General features: G+C 33.4%; 1 protein-coding gene across 2 annotated transcripts; it reads right to left on the reverse strand.

Moving 5' to 3' along the window:
• Window positions 1–9,497: 9,497 nt before the first annotated feature.
• LOC110095044 (myb-related protein MYBAS1-like) lies at window positions 9,498–13,693 on the reverse strand. 2 transcript variants are annotated; one of them, XM_028699518.1, is made up of 4 exons: window positions 13,535–13,693; window positions 10,574–10,952; window positions 10,327–10,456; window positions 9,498–10,241 (listed from the first exon to the last, which is right to left on the reverse strand). In XM_028699518.1, the coding sequence occupies exons 2-4, from the start codon at window positions 10,689–10,691 to the stop codon at window positions 9,761–9,763; spliced, it is 729 nt and encodes a 242-aa protein (XP_028555351.1). In that variant the 5' UTR covers window positions 10,692–10,952; window positions 13,535–13,693; the 3' UTR covers window positions 9,498–9,760. The 2 variants fall into 2 exon arrangements, with proteins under 2 accessions (XP_028555351.1, XP_028555352.1); XM_028699519.1 differs by lacking the exon at window positions 13,535–13,693 and having other exon boundaries at window positions 10,574–11,110.
• Window positions 13,694–22,713: the final 9,020 nt, after the last annotated feature.

Below are 22,713 nucleotides of genomic sequence, written 5' to 3' on the forward strand. Positions count from 1 at the left end.
TCTTTCACATCTTCATTTTTGCATGGTGCAATATTCTTATGAGAATCATACATATATTCTTTCATTTTTAGTTATGACATTTAATAACTTTAACAAAGTAATTGTATTTCAAATAGTCAAACTACTACTCACTCCCTCCAATTTATACTTGCACATTATGTTTTCATGCTGCATCTTTTTTTTTTCCAATAACTTTTCTCATTACCTTTAGCCATCTTAGAAATCCATAAAATGAAAATTTTAATTAAAAAAAGTTAAAAATGCAAACATTAAAAAAAAAAACTAAACCAAGGAAAAAATTTAGGTTTATACAAGAAAAGTGTATATTTTTATTGTCAAGAAGTTTGGTGGATGAAGAGGAGATATTGTGAAGGAAAAAGGCTTGGCAAGGAGGCGGCGGCGGTGGCATTGCTGCGGAGGTAGCATGTGTTTGAGAAGTTGGTTACAAGCTTTGATGGAGAATGGCATGCATGAGCTTTAATGGGGCCGGTGAGGGACCAAGGGTTTAAAATGTTCGAAGTTCATAGCACCCTAATTTTTGAAGCACACACCTCGACCAAATTATGTGGAGGCATGACTCATCTTTTTGAGCCGTGAGCTTCAGCATAGCTATTACGAGGCATACACTCCATGATGAAACCCTTCAAAAAACGTCGAGGCACACTTCTTATTGTGCAATTTTAAATAATGGTTGTAACTTATTGTGATATTATATCTTATTAAAAAATATTAAAAAAATTATGTGCATGAAACTAAGGTTAATGCGGGATCTAAAGAAGAGTTGATCTGGCTATTTCTATGACTTGGAAATTGTTTCTATACATATAGCCTGTATTGGTTGTGGTGCTTTAGTTTGTTAATTGAAATGAAAAAGGAGTGACGATGAGTGGACAATTGAATAAGCATGCACGAATGTAGTGGCATATGCTTGCATCATAAATAAATCTAAATGGATTTCTTGTGCGGATGCATATGAGCGCATTCTTATCAAATTAGTTGTGGAATCCACCAATATGGGACCTGGAAAATTATTCTGTGATGGTGCCACTTTCTCACCTTTGCATTTGTGTAGGGTAAAAACGCATTGGTTTTGATAGTATAGCACATCTTGATAAACTTAAAAATGAATGGGAAACAAGGAATCTACAGACTGCAAAAACATATCTCGAATTATTTATTTGTAAGATTAGATTATGTCATCATTCCCTGTCAGTAGATTTTCTATTAAAGAGTGTTGGCAAAAGCTTTTTTATGTCCTTACCACCACAGAGCATTACGTTTCCAGCAAATATGAGCAAGTTTTATTGGACATTCTCTTTTATTTATACCAAGTGCAACTTTCCATGACTTAAAGGGGGAATACTTTATTATTGTAGAATTTTGTTATAATTTGTTGTTATAGTTTATATCAACTTTTTGTTGCTTGTTAAATGGGTTTTTTAAATTATTAAAGTCGCAAACCAATTGATTATTTATGCCTTCTGAAATTCTTCATAAGCTTGGTGAATTGAGGTGGATTGATCTTATGCCAACCGACACCTAGTCAACAAAAGCTAATCCTAGTAGTTGAAATTTGAATACTTGATGTTGTAGTAAATGATTATTTGATTATATTTTTGTAGTTGTACTAAACATTTTACATTATAAGCTAGACAAGTTATCATGTCATTCGTTTATTATTGTTTGTCATTTTTAATATGATATTATGTTAATATATATATACTATATAAAAAATGTAATGACATGTCCGCGCCATACCCGTGTCTTATATTTTCAAAAAAAAAAAAGCCGTGTTCGTGTCCATGCATCATAGGGTTGGAGCAGCTCCAGTGGCAAATTAGATTTTAGGGAGAGTCGCCTTAGATGATTTGGTAACATAAAACGATGGCTAGACTAGATATTTATTCATCAATCGTCGTCATCATCATTACCATCTTCATCCCTTATGGGATAATCCTCCTCCAACTTCATCTTCTTCATCAAATAGTGCCCTAGGTTTAGCTTAAATAGACGCCCATTCCATTTTCGCTCATCTTGGAAGAATCTGAATATCATCTCTCTTTTTATAAGCATTAAGCACCATTAGTGCTACCCTCATTCTCCTCTCCCTCACCTATCTAGATCTTTAACAAACAACAATTCATCATCTTTATTACCCTAATCATCCAATTATTACTCAACAATTCAATGGCATCACAGTGTCATTAGAGAAACTAATTCAATTATATCGTGTGATTGTATCACCAAATTAAAGCGCAATAATTTATCTGGGTTTTGCTTGGGGATAGGATTGGGTGCTGCACGTGACTTGGAATGAGAAAGCAAAGGTGTTCTATAATTGCACTTTAATGTTTATTTAGGCTTCATTTGAGAGACAGCTTTTTTACTACTTCTTAAAACAACTTTCTAGTAAAAAATTTAAATTTTTATACTAAGAAACTACTTTAAGAAGCAGTAAAAAAGCTGCCCCAAATGAAACCTTAGTCTCATTTATGTTTTATGCTTTGTTAGGGCTTTTGAATCACATTTTATATTTAGTTGCTCACCATTTGGATTAGTTGTGGTTCAATTATTGAGTAATTGAGAGTTTTTAGTCACTATTAGCTTATTAAAGTGTAAAAAAAAGGTTCTTAGATGGTGCGTATCAGGCATTTGGCATGACTCTGTCTGCAAGGTACAAATGACATGCACCATTTCATATCAATGTGTCCCACAACTATATGGTGCGAGGGTGTGTGCGTGTATGTCCTTTTAGAAAGCATAAGAGCTCTTTTTGAAATACTAGTGTTATTTATCTATTTCATTGAATGATTGCGATTTCAAGTACATTTTTAATAAATTAAGTCCTTGTTTGGAACAACTTCTTATACTTATTTTTTGTACTAAAAAGTTACTTTAAGAAGCAGTAAGAAAGCCGTCCCAAACAAAACCTAAATATGATTAATATTAAAATGGAGGATGATCTAGATGTGTGATGGTCCACTTTAGTGTTCGCATTCTTTAGTGTTCGCATTCTCCTCTGTTTCGCTCATTTCAAGTAACGAACCTAGCTCGATTACATGAAGCCTCACTCATTTCAGTTTTGATTCAAACCGCGATTGGCTCTTTTGTCCACCCATTAATTCTTTCCAATCTTGGTCTGGTTTTGGATCAGCCTTAGTCATTTACATGGCCTCATTTAGCAAGACCAACAGGAGTTTCTCTTGCTCCCTGTCTTTTTGAATGTTGCTTAAGCTTAATTGAAGAATGCAGGATTGAATTAGTTTTTGAGATATTGATCACATTTGAGTCATTTTTATAGACTGAAAAGGATCCTTAAGCCATTAGGAAATATGGTTGGAGGTTCCCATTCACCTCTGTTTGGTCCATACCAAATCTGGAAACCATAAATGATTGTCATTTACCTATGTAGTTCTCAGGTGATTTGTATGTTTTTTTATTAAAGAAATGTTTGTGTAACGACAAGATTTAGCTTAATAATTTATCTTAGCATGTAATAGTGGGTTTTTGTAGCTTGGTGCTTAAAACAGTCTCACATTTTGGCTTACCTTTTCTTGTTGAATTCAAATTTGTTCGTAGGCAATATCAAATTCTAAATGACAAAAATGATTAGAAAATAAGAAAAAAAAATGGAGTGAGGGAATTTAGATTGAAAAGTTATGATATTTCATTGAATTATTTGTAGTCAAAGATTTGACGAGTCGCGATCCGACCTCCTATTTGTGAGTTTGGGTTGCAGTACAACATTTCTATGGAACAATATAATGATATAGGTTTTGTTTGGGATAGTTTTCTTAGTATTATTTAAAATTATTTTTTAGTTTTCAAAAGTTTTAGAGCTAAAAAATAGCTTCGAAAATTAGTAAGAAAATTGCCTCCGAACAAACAAAGCTATAGTAAGATTTAATAAGCATTTTACATATGATATACATGTTGATTGTTAAGTAAATAGTGATTTTCTTAAACAATTAGAATTTATAGGCATTTATATATTAATTACTAACAACTAGTGTATACTATTAAATGCCACTATCAATGGAGAAATTTTTATGTGTGGACACTGGACGATTTAGAGATCAATCAGAATGCGCCATGTCATCAGGTACATAACGGTACCGAGCAAAAAAGTAATGTGACACATTCTGGTTGATCTTCAGACGCCGTCCGATGTCCGCACAGAATAATTTTTCCTAATGGTAAGTGTAGCATTACTCATTGATTGTACTACTACTACACCAACAACATCAAGCCTTAATCTCATTATATTGGTCAGTTATATTAAATTTTTTTTCTCTATTGTGTCCTGTTAAAAGTCAAATTCTCATTAAATCTAATAAAAAAGGCCATTACTTATATTTTGTAACCAAGTTTTATTAGGTCTATCTCTACCTTTCTTAATATTGGCCAAATCTAATACATCTACTCTTCTAATGGGGTCATCAGAAAGCCGACGTTTTAAGCGGTACTCATTGTTTGTGATGCAAAATTTTCAAGCCAATCTCTTGATAACATGTTAATTTCATTCACCACAGATTTTATTTATAAGATTGAAAACTAAATTAAAAAAAGTCTACACCCTCCACTTATTTCTTTCCTTTTCTGCTGCATTGTTATTAACTGTAGGGCTTAAGCTAATTAGCTCCATGACGTATTAGTGGCTGTCATTATCTCATCTCATAGTAATGGGCACTCGGAAATAAACTTAATTAGCTTATGCTTATGGTGGTAATGACACTAAGCTGATTAATTAATTAGGAGATAATGAAATCTATTAGTTTTGAGGATTAAGAAAGTAGTTGAAGGCATAAAAAAGTCCACTTTCTTATCACTACTTTTTTTCTCCCTATCATGGCCCGTGGTAGTTGGCCACTACCAATCTTCTCATCAAGCCTGATTTGATTAAAAAAGGGAACATACTGTACTCGAATAGATTCTCACTCATTTGGGCCGGCTTTTTTACTGTTTTTTAAAATAATTTTTTAGTATGAATTTTTTAATTTTTTTACTAGAAAATCATTTTAAAGTAGTAAGAAAGCCGTCTTAGGCTTCGTTTGGGACGGCTTTTTTTATTTTTGTACTAGAAAGTTGTTTTAAGAAGAAAAAAGAAAGTCATCTCAAACGAAGCTTGATTCTTATGTTATCAAATTTAAATTTTATAAATAATGTTACTAAACTATGTTAAATTAATGATTTTTATGACTTTTTTTACCATAAGTAAATATTTTAAATGTAAAATTAGTATTATTTGTGTCAGAAAGTCTTATATTTAACCAAATAATATTCTGTTTCCATAAGAAATTATATATATAATATTTGCCATTTATATAAAATGTGATATATTGATAATTTAAGTTTTGTTTAGGACGATTTTTTTACTGCTTTTTAATATAGTTTTTTAGTAAAAAAAAATTGATAATTGAAAAAGTTTTTATTAAAAAGTTGCTTCAGAAAACAATAAGAAAGTTGTTCCAAACGAAACAGATGTTTTGTAGGCGGTGGTAAGCCGATTGAAGGTGAAATGTCATTTAAAAAGACAAGTGGTTGGTTGATTCGGGAAGGGAATGATGTAGAGAGCAGGCTTTTGTAGTGGGAATGTTATGGTGAATAAGAACACCGCCCGTTTTTAAGCCACCAACCAGAGCAAAAGTAGAGAACCTTAGAGCATAATTTTTTTCCAAAAAAAATTAGAATCAAGTTATCTCAAGCTCATCTTTATTATAAGAATTGATAACAATTTTAAATGTGGGGGTTATCAATTCCCTTCTTGGTAACATTCTATTGCTTCAAAAGAGATGGGGATAGAGTAGATTATGTTGTGGGCAATAGGAGATATTGTAGTTGGCAAATATTAGCTAAGAGGTGTATTTGTTGGATATGAAGTTGGAGAATCCTCATTTGCAACTAGGTCGTTGAGAGATTTATCATTACACAGGGGGTTTCAAATCATATATCGTAAAGGTCAAATTAATTTTCATATTAGAAGTCATATGTTTCAATTTTATTTCCAAAAAAGTTTGACGTTTAATGCCTCATTTATCCATAGAGGAATATATATATCTTTCCACTAGCATGCTGGTATTGTAGTAGAGAGCAATTAAAGGCATGAGAGAATTGAAGTAGTAGAGACACCACAAAACCTAATTGTCTAGGCTTACGAGTGTTGTTCCAAGTGATAAGATGTAGTTTTCTAGTGATGATGGAACCCTGATATAGGAATTTAGTACATGCTCAATTGAGAGTTTTGCTATAGTTTTTATGTATAATTGATTCCCTTATCCATAAAAAATGAAATTTTATATATTGAATTTAACAAACTTTAGCCATTCGGCCAAGGAGAGGGTTTTTGCCTTCCAAGAATCATGAAGTTGAACAACCTTATGTAAAGTGCTTTTTGAGTTCTCTTAATATTTCTCTTGCAAGTACAATGTTGTAAGTAGAGACATTATGTTAAAGAAAGACAACTTAATTATGATGTATAATATGAGGTATAATAAGTTTCATCCTGCAAGGAAGAATTTTTATAATAATTTTTTAAAAAGTGTTGCGAATTGATATATGTTTGAAATCAGAGATATGAGTAGTATGTTAGTTTTTAGGAATTAGGACAATCGCAGTTGTTTTAGCAATTCTAGGTAGATTATTGTTAGAGAAAAGTGCTTGTTGGCAAAGCATAGTTGTTCCCTAATATCATCCTAGGTGTAAAAGAAAAATGCAAAGGTAAATCCATTAGGGCATGGAGCAGCAGATTTAGAGGTTGAAAAATCACCCTTTAAATTTCTTCCATAGAGATCTGGGCATTGACGAAAGGTATGAAGTGAGGGTGTATGATGTTACCGAGTGGTATTAGAAGAGCATTTCCTGAGGTGGGGCTTTGGGCATTAAAGATTGTTCTAAAATGGGAGATAGAAACATGGACAATGTCAACAGGCTCGGTGAAGATGCTCGTAGTAGTAGTGATATCTTTTATGTGGTTATGGTTCTTTTTTTTTCTTAATCTTCCGACATTGGAAGTGAATGTCATATTCTTTGTTAAACAACCGCTTATATTTAGATCTATGGAGAATCCACGAGGCCCAAGAGGAATAAGTAAGAGTGAGAGAATTACTCATGTTTTTTGCATTGGCATTGAGTTTCTAGTTTTAGAGATTAGTGTTGAAGAGTATGGATTTGGTGTTTTGTTTGTGCTCCAAGTCTCTAATAGTGGCCACCAAGTGGTTGGAGTTAAGACCTGTCTTTAGCTTTGATGAGAGCTTTAAGCTCATGGAGCTTTTTGTAGATGGAGTAAATAGGGCACTAGTAATTGAGGATGAGAAAGCCATTCAAAATAGGGCATTTTTAACCAATAATTTTTGAAAAGGAATTTGGGCTTGTTTTTGATTGAGGGGCTACTGTGAATGATTAGTGGTGAATGGTTGGAAGGGGCTTTTCATTTTGTAGTATGACTAGGGAAAAAGATCCAATGAATTTTCACTAATGTCCAGCTTGATGTGTGTAGGGTTGTCCAATCTATTATTAAACCAAATAAATGAAAGCCCTACAATGATGAAATCATTTAAGGTAGTCTCAAAGATCATGTTATTGAAATCCTAAAATTGTTAGGTATATGGTTGCCAACATTTTTTTTTCATAATGAAATCTATAGCACTTAAAGTCATCCATGACAACCCATAGTTGAGAGATACTCTTACAAATGTTTTCTCCCAAAGTTGAGATCTCTCAATCTAAGAGTTAGAAGCATAAACCACATATTAGAGGCGTTGGGGGAGGGCCCAAAATTTGACCATGCCATGAATTAATTGATATCAATGATGATGGGGTTTATGTGATGTTGGAAGCACTCCCTTTGATCTAGATTCAACTAGGGTTGGATGTAAAGAAATTATGATGGTTGTCATTCTTACCAAAAAGTTTATCGTAGGAAGAAAGTCATAAGTCAAAAAGAGCAGAGCATTTATTTTTGCTGCAAGAATATAGAGAATGTCAAGTTTAATAGAGCATATAAGATACTTGCAATTACGGATCCTATCAATGCCATTAAAGCTATGAATGGTGTGAGCATTAGGGTTTGTTGGGAGGGGTTGTGGTCTTTTTGGCTATGGTATGTTTAGGGCATTTTCACATTTTTTAATTATTGAGGTGGAGGTGATGCATTCTTCATTATTGTGGATATAAAATCTTGATGAGGAAGAAAACTTGCGAGTGAAGGGAGACGGGTTACTATTTATTAAATGTGATGCCAAGAGTGAAGGAAGAGGATGAAAGGGGTGGATTTCGTAGGAGAATCAATGCAATCCCTCGGTAGAGCCAATGGAGGGAGGGAAGAGGTTTTTTTTTTATTTTTTATTTTTTATTTTTATTTTGAGGGAGGAAAGAGGTTGACGCAAAAGGGGTGGAGCGGCTAGGGTTTTTTTTTCCAATAACATCCGTGAAATAATGTTTATAAGAGTTGACTCACAAATAATTATATGTAATTTGTTTTATTAATATCTTTTTCATTTATTATAAAAGATGTCATATCAGTAACCCTAACTCAGTAAATATTATCAAGTTTACTTATTTTTTTATTCTCATGGAAGATTCCAATGAGATTAATTAGATAATTATTTTCCATTAAAAATTAAATCATAATTTTTCAGTGGTTTATTCATATACTATAAAATGCTGTGATCATAGATAACAGTTTCAATAAATTAGTTAATATATACAAATTTTCTTTTAAAAATTATTTAAAAATTATACAAATCAGAAGGCCAATAACTCTAAAAGATGAGGTGGAGGAGAAGATTGTGTTAAAATACTCAGCGAAGGGGGCTTTGATAATTTCTCCAATAGAGAGTATTAATAGAAATATAAAAGCTCTTAAGGACACATTAACTATCTACTGATACTAACACAACTTAAACTATAAATTTTACCTATATGACTCATTAACAAACCTGTTAACTTATCAGTTAGACTTTTATTCAAAAACCTCGTGTTAGTTCTTTGTCAATGGGTTAATTATTATAGTATAGTTTTATTAGCAGTTCGGCAAATGGGTAAATATTGACACGACAACCCGTTTTATACCCATGATCAAATTAACTATTTTACCCAATGACTTATGTAAACCAACTCAAACAAGATTATAGGGTGAGTATTTAGGTCATAACCCAATCGCGACTCATTTGTTGATATAATAATCTGAAATATCCACTAAAATTGCGTTTGGTATTGCTTTCTTACTGCGTCTAAAAACAATTTTTTAATATAAAAATTTTCACTTCAAAAAATTTTGTACTAAAAAATTGCTTTAAAAAACAATAAAAGCCGTCCTGAACAAAACCTAAAAGTACCCAACTTTGATTAAAAATTGATCGGACAAATATTTTTTATTTGTCACAATGATGAATTAAATTATTTTTAATAATTAAAATACTTTTACTTTGCTTTTAAAAAAAAGCCATTAATGATTTTATTTTTTACTTGTTATTGCTTTTAAAGGAAAGGCAAAAACAGAGAACAACATAAAGTCTGAAATGCAATATAAGCAACATTACATCAACAATCTAATATTACAACTCCCTCTTTTAATTACATAAGAGAACTGAAAATATTTTCATAAGTTCTCTCTCTTCAGGGAATTGACCATACAGAGTAAAAGAAACAGAACACACACATGATAATATAACATGTTTTGATTCTATCTTACAAGAACAGAAACTAACGAAGTTCCCTGCATGATCAAGAAGTTTTTTTTTGGTTCAGGAAAGGGAGCTCATCAGATACCAGTTCCATACTGGTAATTTGGAATCACAAGACCAGCCATGGGAGAAAAAAGCTTCAGATTCTCATCATCAACCTTCCACATCTGTGATTCAGAGTAATCCCACAGAGGAGAAGCCATTTCTGTGATTTCCAGTTCATTAAATTTTTCCTTGCGTGCTTCAAAGTTGAGCCATGGATTCTCTGATATAGCTAACTCATTCCATATTTGATCCATCGAGTAACCATTGAGTTCTACTTCTGCCTCGAACCCTGATGTCGAGATTGAGCTGCCATGATTGATCTGTTCGAACCATTTGTTCTCAGCCTCTGCGACGGCGATAGAGTTCAGTGAGGAGGACGAGGAGGAGGAAGATGACGGAGAAAGTTGAGAGCTTTTTTGTCTCTCTTGAGCCTTCTTCCTCATATGAGTCCTCCAGTAGTTCTTTATCTCGTTGTCTGTACGACCTGGGAGTCTACGGGCAATTCGAGACCATCTAAAATCATACAAAAATATATACAATTATATGAGCATAAAATCATATATGATGACATATTATGAATTCTAAACAAATTAACCACCTATTTCCCCAGCGAGAGTGGAGTTCTACTACGAGCTGCTCTTCCTGTGGCGTCATTCGGCCATGTTTGAGTCCAGGATGAAGATAATTAAGCCATCTGAGCCTGCAACTCTTCCCTGTTCTGTTCAAACCTGCAAAACACAGAGATCTCTGATGTCAGCCATGAAAAAACTTGGTAAAATTCAAAGCAAGAAGAGAAAGCCTTCTACAATTAATTAAATACCTAGAGCCCCCGCCACACCGCCAACCTGTCACTTTGGCTATGAAATCCCACCGGCGTTCGCCGAAGAGATGAACATAGCAAACCAGCTGCATGTCTTCTTGCTCAGTCCATGGGCCCTTCCTCATCTCTTCTGAAGCTGCCATGAGAGGAATGGTTTTGGGTTGTTCTTCTTCTTCTTCCTCTTCTCTGGCTTTCAAATTCTGGTGTGTTTTTCCTTCTCTTCCAGCTTTTGCTTCTTTTCCTACTGCTACTGATGGTGTTCCTTTGAGTACCTATTCTCAATGGCTTCTTTGCTTCCCCTCCAAATAGAGTTTGGATGATTTGGAGGTGTAGTGGTGATGGAGATTATTTATAAGTGGGAAAGATGTAGGTCACGTGACATAAGCTGGACTTGGATCACGTGCCTTGCAGGTGATGAATGTTTTTAGAAAGAGAAATTATTAGTTCTAAATATCAAGTTTTTTTTTTTTTTTGTATTTTGAGTTAATAAAAATAGACAGGTAGACACAAATCCTCTCCAACACTATAAAATTACTTCATTTTGATGACATCAGAAATCTCTAAATTCAACTTGCTACAGACAGCTGTAAATGGATGTCACAAAATTATCTATGGATTCATTTGAAACAACTTTTTAATTTTTTTTTTCAAATTATAATTATAATTATTATTTGACTATTATTTTTTATTACTTCAAAAAAATTATACTAAAAACTGTTTTCTATAATAATTATAAAAAAATATTTTTTCTACAACAACTTCATAAAATAATTAAAAAGTTGCACCAAATGAAGCATTAAGACATCCTTATGGTACCAATTTGTGAGAAAATATTTTGCCTAAAATTAGTGATCAATTTAGTTGTATTGTTGATGTATTAATTTGCGACCAATTCTATAATAGATGTGTAGCAAATTATTTGAAATCCATTGCAAACATTAAGATCAATTGAGGCTTCATTTGGAATGATTTTCTTCATGCTTTTTAAAAATTTTAACTAAAAAATTGCTTTCCCACACAAAGCCTAAATTTGATCATACACAAATAAATTCTTTTCTTCTCAAAACAGCCTCAATCCATCACAAATTGCGCAGTTCTCTTCATTTTAAAATTTCATGAAAATCATTGAATTGCAGCTCACAACATATAAATGATCTATTTGGGATGGTTATAATGTTATATAAAATTGATTGTGAAATTATTGCAAGGAAAATAACTTAATTGTTCTTATAACAAAAAAATGGCTTTCTATTGTAGAAATTAAAAAATAAATAAATAAAATAGTGAGAAAACTATCTCAAAATAGACCCATAGGGCCATAGGCCCATAACCATTATATATATATATATATTATCAGTAATTGTTGATGGAAGGGTCTCCAATAGCTTTTAAAAAATTGATGGATAGTTTGCATCAGCTTATCTTCACATCCTTCAACATTAATCGATACACGATTTCACGTAGTTTATACACTTAATTTTTAGAGTACAAGGGAGAAATATTGACATTTTTTTTATTAAAAATGCCTTGTATATTGATCCTTTATTGTGTTTAAATTCTACTCTTTCTTTCTAAGATTTTTCACATATCTTCTATTTTAAGGTCAAACAAATTGAAAATAGTTAAAAAAAAAAATATAGGATGCAATCGATGGCAAAATAAATGTGGATATTAATAGTAGGAATTTAAATTTGATGGTTGAAGTAGAGGAATGCATTGGGCCAATTGTGGGATAAAAAAAATACCACGAAAAATTATAGGAAAATTTTATAAGATGGTGAGACCTATAATGTTTTATGGCATAGAATGTTGGCCATTAAAAGAGAAGTATTAAATTAAATTAAATGTTGCAGAGATAAAAATGTTCAGGTTGATGAGTGGCTTTACACTCAGAGACAGAATGTGAAATGAGTATATATGTGAAAATTTTGGAGTAGCTCCAATGGAAGTTAATGTAAGAGAGATTTGTCTTAAATGATTTGGTCACGCCTTCTGATGATCTTGTTAAGAGAGTCTGATGACCTTATTAGGGGAGTAGATGAATTAAATTTAATATATATTAAAAAATATAGAGATAGACTTAAAAAGAAATGGTTAAAAATATTAAAAATAAGATTTTTTTTAATTAAATTTAAATTAGATTTTGAATCTTAATAAACACAATGGAGAAAAATAATTCCATCCCCATGTGATAGGATAAAGACTTATTATTATTGTTGACATAATGAATGCTCAAATTAGCCCTACTAGAATTCTCTAATTTATTTTTATCGAATCTGCTATGAGCTCAAGGGCATCTTCTCATCTTTCTCTCTCACTTTCTATTTTCCCCTTCAAGCTTACTCTGCTTCCTACTTATTAACGAAAAATTATTATGTGCAATGTCCGGATGCGTCCGGAGGCTAATCCGGACGCATCACATCATCCAATACACAATGCATTACGTGATGTGACGTATCCAAATTATCCTCCAGATGCATCAGGACTCCGCACATAATAATCTCTCCTTATTAACTCACTAGTTGGCACTGCTTAACATTTATCTTACATGTCTATAAGGTAAGTTATATAACTATATATGAATATTTTAAGCTTATATAAATGCTATTTATAACACTTTATTATTTAGTAATTATTATTCACTACCAAAATTGATTTATACGAAATCTGCAGGCTATATAATCTCTCTAAATTATTATTATTTTGATAAATTAAGTAGTTTATTTATTTTAAAAATTTTTGGTTCGGGTGTTTCGATAAACCTGAAGATTATCCATAACATTTTTTAATTAATTAATTAATTATCAGTCTCTTAATTAGATAAATAAATCTGATCTTTGTATTAAACCATTCCACCATCTCCATTGTGGCTTGGCGACTTGTCAAGGCCATGGAGAAGGGAGAGAGAGAGAGATTCATCACCTCCGATAGCCAAATTCTCAAAAGGATAGACTCAATAAAAATGCAAGTTCGAAAAGTTACTTACCAAATCGCTGCGGAGGCATAGATCCATATCATGATGTGCTTTCCATCTGCAGATGCTTTCTGAAGAACTGTAGTATTACTGAAATGAGAAGAGAGACAGCATCAGTGGATGGCCTGGAAGCATGAATTACTTCACTATCCTTCTCAATTCTGGCTTCTCCAACCTGTGTGAAAATGGGAAGAGATTGAATGGAAAGAAGATGACATATTCGAATTCCTCAATAAACAATACCAATCGAATTCATAGGCATTGAAAGTATCAGTAAAATTCATATTGTAATAAGCCCAAAATGTCTTCACAGGAGGTGACTAACAAGGATTCCAATTGTTATGAACAGATGGATACGCAATCCTCTATTATCAAACATTTTCTCAACTAGAAAGCTGTTCCAGAACACCAGTAATATAGAAAACAGGGTTGCAACTGGTTCCATGAGACCATAAAAAATCTTCATGTAATATTTAACTTTGCATGATTAATTGTCAAAGAATTCTCCATATTTATGTTCCCATTAAAAATCATTATTTCAAAAAGCCCTATTTTCTGCTCTGCTCATGCAATAAAACATATCCTTATTTCCCATAAACCTTATATTCCTAGACAAACTATTCATAAATCACACCTAAACTTACGAAGATTATTGAGTGAAAAGAGATCAACAAAGTAGATAGAAAGAAAAAATTCTAGAGTGAGCAGTTTTGAGATCCTTTGTAAATAAGGAATTTACATAAAACTCATTGACCCTCTATTTATAAATTTAGATTAAGGCTTAAGCATTATAGAATTAGCTATATATATGACTATATAAAACACAAGAAAAATTACAATGGTTGTGCAACCTTAATTTTTCATAATGATATATGACTGTCAAGTAATTAGAATATCTGACTTGAGGAAGTCGTTCGTCAAGCTAATAGGAAATTGTTGACTTATCATGCATGAATTGACGAATAGCCAAATAGCTCATTAATAATTTCCCATATAAAGGAAGTCGTCTACTTGAAGAATCGCTCAAGCTAACTTGATAGGTCATAATCATCTGTTTGCGATGAATTCACAAGCTGTAGTTACCTACTTCAAACAAATTCATTTATTGACTTTATGAATTCCTTTTGAGTTGATACCAAGTTGATCTAATTTGAATATGGGCAATTTGACTTTAAGTGGACCGACTTCACTTGAACAAGACCGATTTGCATTGAACATAATTTTCCGGATAATTGGTTGTACATTTTCTCAAATTTCTTATATCTATGGAGGTTTAGGTTGAAAAAAATAAGAAAATATAAAAAAAAAATTCTTCATTAATTATTCATAAAACTTTTCTAAATGTTTATTTAATATTAGATATTTGATAATCAATTTGAATTTGACTTCTAACATCGTTCTTTTGTTTATGTCAGCAAATAATTAACCTACAAATATGAAATCAATGCTCTTCATTCAAATGTTTTTCCTTCATCTTGTCATTTCCTTTTGAGCTCTGCAACTCCTCTTGTTGAAAATGGTGGTTCCAAAGGATAAATCAAAAGGCTGACCAACACTTTTTTAACTAACTGAGGTTGTCAAAGAATCTGTTATGCCAATGTCTATTCTCCCACCCGTAGAGAAGCAAAACTAGGAAAGAATGTAAAGGTAAATATTCTTATATATGTATATGCAATGTGGTTTGTTGATGACTTTATGTAGTTATCTTCTCGATGAGCAAGCTTTCTGGTGAGACACCGATTACTGATCCAGCAACTTGCTAAACAGTCACTTTCTCTGGGATGGATGCTGCTTAGCCGACGACTGCGATAGATATGATTAAAGTTGACCAAAAGTCTAACCGAGAATACTTCAACTCCTTCGATAAAATTTTATCTTCACGTTCTTGACAATTCTTCTACAAATTTAATAAATGATATACTTCATTTTTCTAGTCTATCTTTTTTGTCGATTTAGATATGAAACTCAATCACACTCTTTCTTTAGTTACCTATGATATTCTTACTAATGAACTCATAAAATAGCCTAGGAATGATCTTCCTTTATCATGAGCCAAATCATGCATCTCCAAAATCATTATTTCAAATAAAGTTGAATATTTATTCTCTGAAGTCGACCAATTGAATTCGTTCATTTTTTGCATTGAAGGATGATTGCAAAAAGGAGAAACCGACTTTAAGCTTTCTGAAATGAAGTTGCCATTTGTTGAAGCCAATGAAACTTTTTGCCAAGAAGTCATTGCTTTCAAAGCCAAGGTTATTGCTAGTCCAAGATACACGGAGCATACAAAATCAAATCAGTTATTGATTGGCAATGAGTTTAGGTTAAACTGACTTACTGATAACTAAAAGATATTTAAAGAAGTTGTTGTGGACCCTTCTTTACCAATTTTCTTTAACTCTTTTCTTTCTTTTGAATGACCAACTTAAAATTGCCCAATGTCAAGTCCAAATGGCGAATGAAACTTTCATTTGATGAAAATATATTTCAAATTTCAATGTGATTGATGTGTTCATATGACTAACTCAAAGCTTTTTTTTTAAAAAAATTTAAAATGTAAAAATAATGATTTGAAATAAAAAAATATGAATATCAAAATTCATATTATAGGATTGTAGGCTCCGAAAATTTGAGCCCCGACCTCCTTGCTTTCGGTGGAGTTTTAATGGATTAAGTTCCGGGCTAAATTTTCAGAACGCATATTGGGTTTGTAGATGAGACACTACCCAAAGATTTTGCTCTCATTTTGCAAGGACTTAACGACCCGAGTTCTAGTTTCCTATAGGCGCAAGCCCCTATAGTTAATTACCCCTCCCGATAACGAGAGATAACTTTCGATTAAGGCTAGTCGTCAATCAGATACATAGAAAGACATATTATCTGGCATATAGTAGCAGCATGAGTTTAGGTATTTGAAAATTTGATATTTAAAATTTGAAATTTCACCATCTTGTACTTAAAGCGGATGGTGGGGGGAGGGATAATGAGCCCGAACAAGATCTTATGGTTCCATTGTCCCGAGTCATTATGGTCCCTGGTCTACTTAGTCATAGGAGGTAGTCGACCCAACCTGACGGAGGGATCCTTGTCGGCAGCCATGGGTTGCGTCGTCCAAGAGTAACATGTAAACCTGGGGTAGATGTTTTTCGAAGGGGGAAAATCTAAATCAAGCTTAACTGATAGAGTGATTTATGCCTTATCGATCATATCTTATTGATTCATATCAAAAGGATTTAGTGCCATTGGGGAGCATACAAGCTCTGGTCATGAACGTAATTTAGTAGTGCCATTTGACGGCAAAACCACAAGGTTCAAAGGGCCCCGGTTATCATCGTTTACCTGCGGTGCCATTTGACAGCAAAACTGCCAGTTAGAGGACACATGCAACGTCTTTATTGGCAAGAGATTATTTGACAAAGAATCCTAGTGATATTATTGACCAGACATTAGCTCTTTGTAAGCTAAAGTTATTTCAAATTTGTCCATCTTAGCTAATTGTTGCGGAAACTATATGGATTTTATTTTAAGCATTTGATGACTTTTTTCAATTTTAAATATTTAAGGATTTTGGTATTTTTGAATTTTTTTTTGAGTTTTCATGGGCTTTTGATGGGTGGCATTTCAAATATTTGAAATTAACAGCTCCGATTGAGATTTACATTCAACACAGTCATCATTGGGGTGACTTTGAGGTCATTTTTATTTTATCTGTTGAACCTTGTCGATTCTACCAATTTGCCAACATAGGATCAGGTTCTTTATTGGATTTATGCTTTTATCAATGAATTTGTTTTATAATAGGCCTTGAAGGCCTAACATGAAGGTATAAAACAAATATCTTAGTCGATGCCGCGACCGTATATTTGTTCAATAGTTCGAGCCGTGTCGACTTCTATCCATTCACGTAGGAAGATCGAGCTTGAACTTAGATTTATTGTTTGACCCGCGCAACATCCTCAGGCGTCACATGTGTACCTACAACACGCTCGTCGAAGCCCATTCAGGTATTTAGGGGGTATTTTATAATTATTTGTCGAACCTTGCCGACTTTGTCTAATTGTTGACAGAATCGAGTTCGTAGTAGGCTTTAGGTTTAATTAGTAAAATTTCCTTGTTATGGGCCTTGAAGGCCTAATACGAACATATAAAACAAATGTCTCGGTTGACATCGAAACCATACATTTGTTTGATAACTCGAGTCGTGTTGAGTCCTATCTACTCGTATAGAAGGATCGGGCTTGAACTTAAATTTGACCCGTGCAACATCCCTATATGTCACGTGTGTACCCGTAACACGCTCGCCAGGGCCCATGCGGGTATATGATTGCGTGTATTTATGTGTATACATGTTGTAGTGTATGTAAGGGTGGATTTTTGGATATGATGAGTCTTCTACAGTAGCTCGTATAAGCTTTTGTTTGTCGTAGCCCTTCTGCATTTTCTTGTAGGCGATATGTTGAGTGCGCGACGGGTCTTCTACAATGGTCCGTAGGAGCTCGTATGTATTGGACGTATGTTATTCTTGTTCGTAGACAATATTCTGCGTGTGTTGCAATCTCTCGTCATTATCTACATGAGAATCGTGCTTTATCCCGAGCAACTCGTTGTCATTGTTGCATGTCAATTCCCTTCATCTGGAGGGAGCTTATACACTTGTTATATGTTTGATTGGTGTTGACTGTATGAGGGCATATTTGCAATCAATGCATGCCCGCTGCTACCATTTGTAGGAGTTTGATGCATTTGATGATTCATTTACTGTTGTGGATGAAACATTATGTATTCCACGAGTTCTTTAACATCATAGGTGTTTGTGTTCACTATAACTCTACTGATGTTGCTTGTAGACTGAGTGCCGTATGCATCATAAGTTCACACTTATGTTCGTAGGTGAATTGTTCCGTTCTCCACAAGCCTCCGTCATACACTCATGAGAGTTTGTATTTGATGTGAGTTCTTGGCCTCTGTCTATAGACCGACTAATTGGCCATGGTGGGTTGTTCATCATTTATGGGCAAAATACATATGCAGGTTGTTGTATTCATTGTGCATCTTCTACATTCTGTTCATGAATGAATCAAGGCATGCATTGCACTCATCCACACAACTCGACCCCAATCATGGGTCGACTTCTATAACCTATGCTTCTTCAATTGTTGGGCGGTAAGCTCAAAGATTAGCCTTCCATCAGGATCTCTCATCTTAAAGAAGAAATCGACAAATTAATTTTAATCTTTGGGAATATGCTAAATTTTGAAGTACTCACATTTTTCAATATTAATTTTTACTTTAAACAAATAGTTTTAAAGAACTTCTTCCCTTGCTTCATATTGCCCATTGATTTGGCTCACCATAAGTTAAGAGTCTTAAAATACTGTCAAATGCTTTACACCAACTCTAGTAGAAAAACTCATGACTGTAGCCAGTGCTTCTTAATCAACATATTGTTTGTGATTTGAAAGCCTATTTTGACAATATAAGAGTATTATCCCAGCTGTGGAACTCTTAGAACAATTCCATTATCAACTATTGCCCAAAAAGAACCATTAAGTGACCAAAGCAGGTCTTTTTTTATAGTCACCATTTCCTCGGTGCTGACCATAATGTCCACGCCTTGATGGTGGTTCATGGCATATATGCAATTTGAACTTTGATGAATTCCACAGCCCATTTAAGTGATTCGGCTTTTCCAGGATTGACTTCAATTGATGATCAATGACAACTTGTATGGAGTGAGCTCGAAAAAAATGTCCTAAGTCACCTTAAAGCAATGATTAAAACCTATGAGGGTTATTGTCACTATTTCTCCTTTCTTTTTTTCCAAGAAGTAATCTTACTCTATCCATCCTGATACCGAGTTCAGTTCAAGTTTTCCTATCATAGAGATGAATTTTTCTTTAATTTAATCACCACCAATTTAACAATGCGTTCTAAAGACACTTCTTTGTAATCAATAATTAGTTTGATTGTGTGTGCCTAGTTTATGACTTCATTTGAATCTATCATTCCTTAGAAATCAGGTAAGTATACCTTGATTCCAAAATCCAATAAAGATCTTTAAGCGTGCTAAACAAGAGGTTGCCAGATCGGTTCCTAGTCGTTGTACTCTTCTTGATGGAACAAATTCATATATTTTTCACCATGGTATCCCATCTGCACAACTCTAATACTCAGCTAGTCCCCTTTAAACGAACAGTACAAGGCATTGCTGTAGTTGACAGATTTCCCATTGCAAATCCTCAATTACAACTTCTTCGGCAAGTCTTAGATTGTTTCTCCAGGCTAACATCTTGCCAACTTTGATACTAACTTGAAAATTGTGTCCATGATAGACTTTTCAATCAAGTTAAGAACAGAGACCCCACTAAGGCCAACACCAACAGCTGAAACATGGATTTAGGATATAGACGAACAAAGTAAACTCTTCTTTAAATTTTATTATTCAACAACCCCTTTTCATTACATTAGTAGCTATTTATACACAATATCTCATTACAAAAGGCTGTAGCCAAAGACATAAATAGGGAAAACAAAAATGGAAATATGCTTCCAATTGTCTCCGAGTCTCTCATTTCAATAGCATAAAATGCCTAGAGCCATCTCTAGGTTTCCTCTTTCAATTTTATCAGAAGAATATCATGTCGTGGCAGTGACAGTTCAAGACGACCACAGCCTTGCGTCAGTGCATTACCATGAAGTGGGTTACATCCTAAAAGAAAACTAGGTTTTCAACCTTTATTTTAATTATTAATGACTTCCAAGAATAAATGACATAGGATAATAGAGTAAAGATAGTCTGGATAAAATTGGTTAGTGCTTTAAAAAAAGAGAAATTTAACTTAAATTGATAGTGAATTTATTTACTAGTTGGCCAATTAAGTTTGAATTTCATATTCCTGACATTCATTATAGTTGTTGAAAAAACTAAAAAAAATAGAGGTATGTTTTATGCACTTTAGGAAAGCATCATGAGGCACGGTTTCACTACTTTGTGATTCCTATCACATCTCACACTAAAATTAGAATGCCAGTATGTTCTCTGTGCTATTTTGTCAACACTAGCAAATACCAAAAATGTAGATGGTACCCTAAAAAAACATATTTAACACACAAGTGGTTTATAAATATTCAAGAAGGTGGTCCTGAAGTAATGGTAACATTTCCTTCAGTGTTATTCAGAAGCCATAGAATGAAATCATGCAAACAACCTCCCTTAAATTTAGGATAAGGTTGTGTGCATTAACATCACCCAAACCCTATATTGGCAGAAAGCCTCTTGCAATGCATACACCTTTTACATATCAGTAACCATCAATATTTTTTATGAATTGTAGAAATGCGGGTAACATGTAACCAAATGAATACTCACCAAAATCATATGAACAAATCAATAATGACGTCATTTGGCATGCTTCTATTTCGGAAAATAGTCACTTGAACACCTAAATAGATTTGTGTCCCATAAAAATATGCACAGTTTTTTTTAAAACATAATTGCTAGGCTTGGCTTTCATTGCATTTTGACTCGAACTAATACAATAGTGCTATGCAAAATTTGTTATGTTTTAGAGCTTGATTTTTTACCTGTTAAGAAAAATGCACTCTGTAGGTTTAGTTGTAGGGCATTTCAAAAATTTTACTGTAATTTCGACTACCCTAATTTTTTTTTCTTTTTAAATAGGGAGGGCTCTGCCATCATGTTGTATAAGAGGAATTACAGTTGTAATTCTCTAAAATCAATCGTAGTGAAATATGCAGCGGCATCATCTATCAATTGGGCGAACTTGTATAAAAGTTTCTCCACATTGATTATATATATATATATATATATTTCTTTTTGACTCTTGGTGATAGAGTAGATTTCACATATTTCCCAATAAAACTCATGTTTCCTCAATCCAATAAAGTACTTTGGAGTTGCTGCAAAAACCAAAGCTAGCATATCACCAACCAATCAAGATCATCTAGGAAACTTAAACATCTAGTTGGCCTTATTTCTCTTTTAAAACCAATTCACAATGCCCTTCAGTTCTAAGTGCCCTATTGAACTCAAAGCATCAGAATAGACAAAAAATTCACTTGTCAGAACAAAATGTATTGCCATATACGCAAAGGATATTTATTCAAATATTCAACAACAATCTTCCACTCTCTTAAGGCAACATATGCTATTATCTATTCCACAATCAGGTCATTATTCATTTACTAGATGGCTTTCAACATAAACTTAAGAAAAAAAAAAACTGATTTTTGTTCATCATCTAACATACAGGAAGCTTCATCTTCCAAACTTAGAAGGCATCCCATTGCCATTACTTAACACATGATCTAGTTCAAGAACTTAAAAAAAAAATGATTCAGGAACGCTAAAGTCACTCATCAAATGTTGAAAAATACTAAATATAAAATTTAATTCGTAAATAATGAATCTCATCATAGTCGTCATTCTACAGACGAAAAGTCCCAATAAAATGCACATGAGTAATCTCTGCATGTATCCCTCCATAGCAACGCCATTCATGCTGCCCGAAGACGTAATAAAACGTTTGAACTTCAGAAAGAAAATACACGGCTAGTTCACAAATTTATAGAATGAAATTGTCATTTCTGCCCCCACACCAATTCATATCATCAGTCAGATTTCTACCACTGTATTTTCCTTCACTCAAATTCCAGCTTATAATCTATGAACAATTTGAATTAAGAAGTTTCCAGTTGCTGCTATTTTAACCGAATTGCTTTATAGAGCACCATGACGGTGCTACAAGGGGAAATGTTCTCGTAGATCAACAGCGCAACAGCCAATAGACATTGATTAAGGTCCGCGGATTTCAGATGAAAAAACAGATCGAAACACCACTCAAATACCGCCTCTATGAAGATCCCATCAATTGTTTTAATCAGAAAAAAAAAAGAGAGAAAAAGGTAGGCCAGACTACTCGGTTTGGGAAAATTTGACGGAAAAACTAGATCAACCCTGATCGATGATAAGAACAGAAAAGGGGAGGTAACGCAATACCAGTTGGAGAAAGAGTTCTTTCCAGCTAAGGACGCTTCCTGAGTTGATCTATGAAGTCCGAAGGTAAAATTGATGATTGAGCTCTGTCGACTTCGTCTTCAAGGAAAACCTACAGATTTTTTGCACGTTCTCTCTTGCCCTTGGCCAGACACATTACATTATAGAAGATTGT

Source organism: Dendrobium catenatum, unplaced genomic scaffold (genome assembly GCF_001605985.2).
Source record: "Dendrobium catenatum unplaced genomic scaffold, ASM160598v2 fragScaff_scaffold_1335, whole genome shotgun sequence".
In the NCBI taxonomy this organism is placed as follows: Eukaryota; Viridiplantae; Streptophyta; class Magnoliopsida; order Asparagales; family Orchidaceae; genus Dendrobium; species Dendrobium catenatum.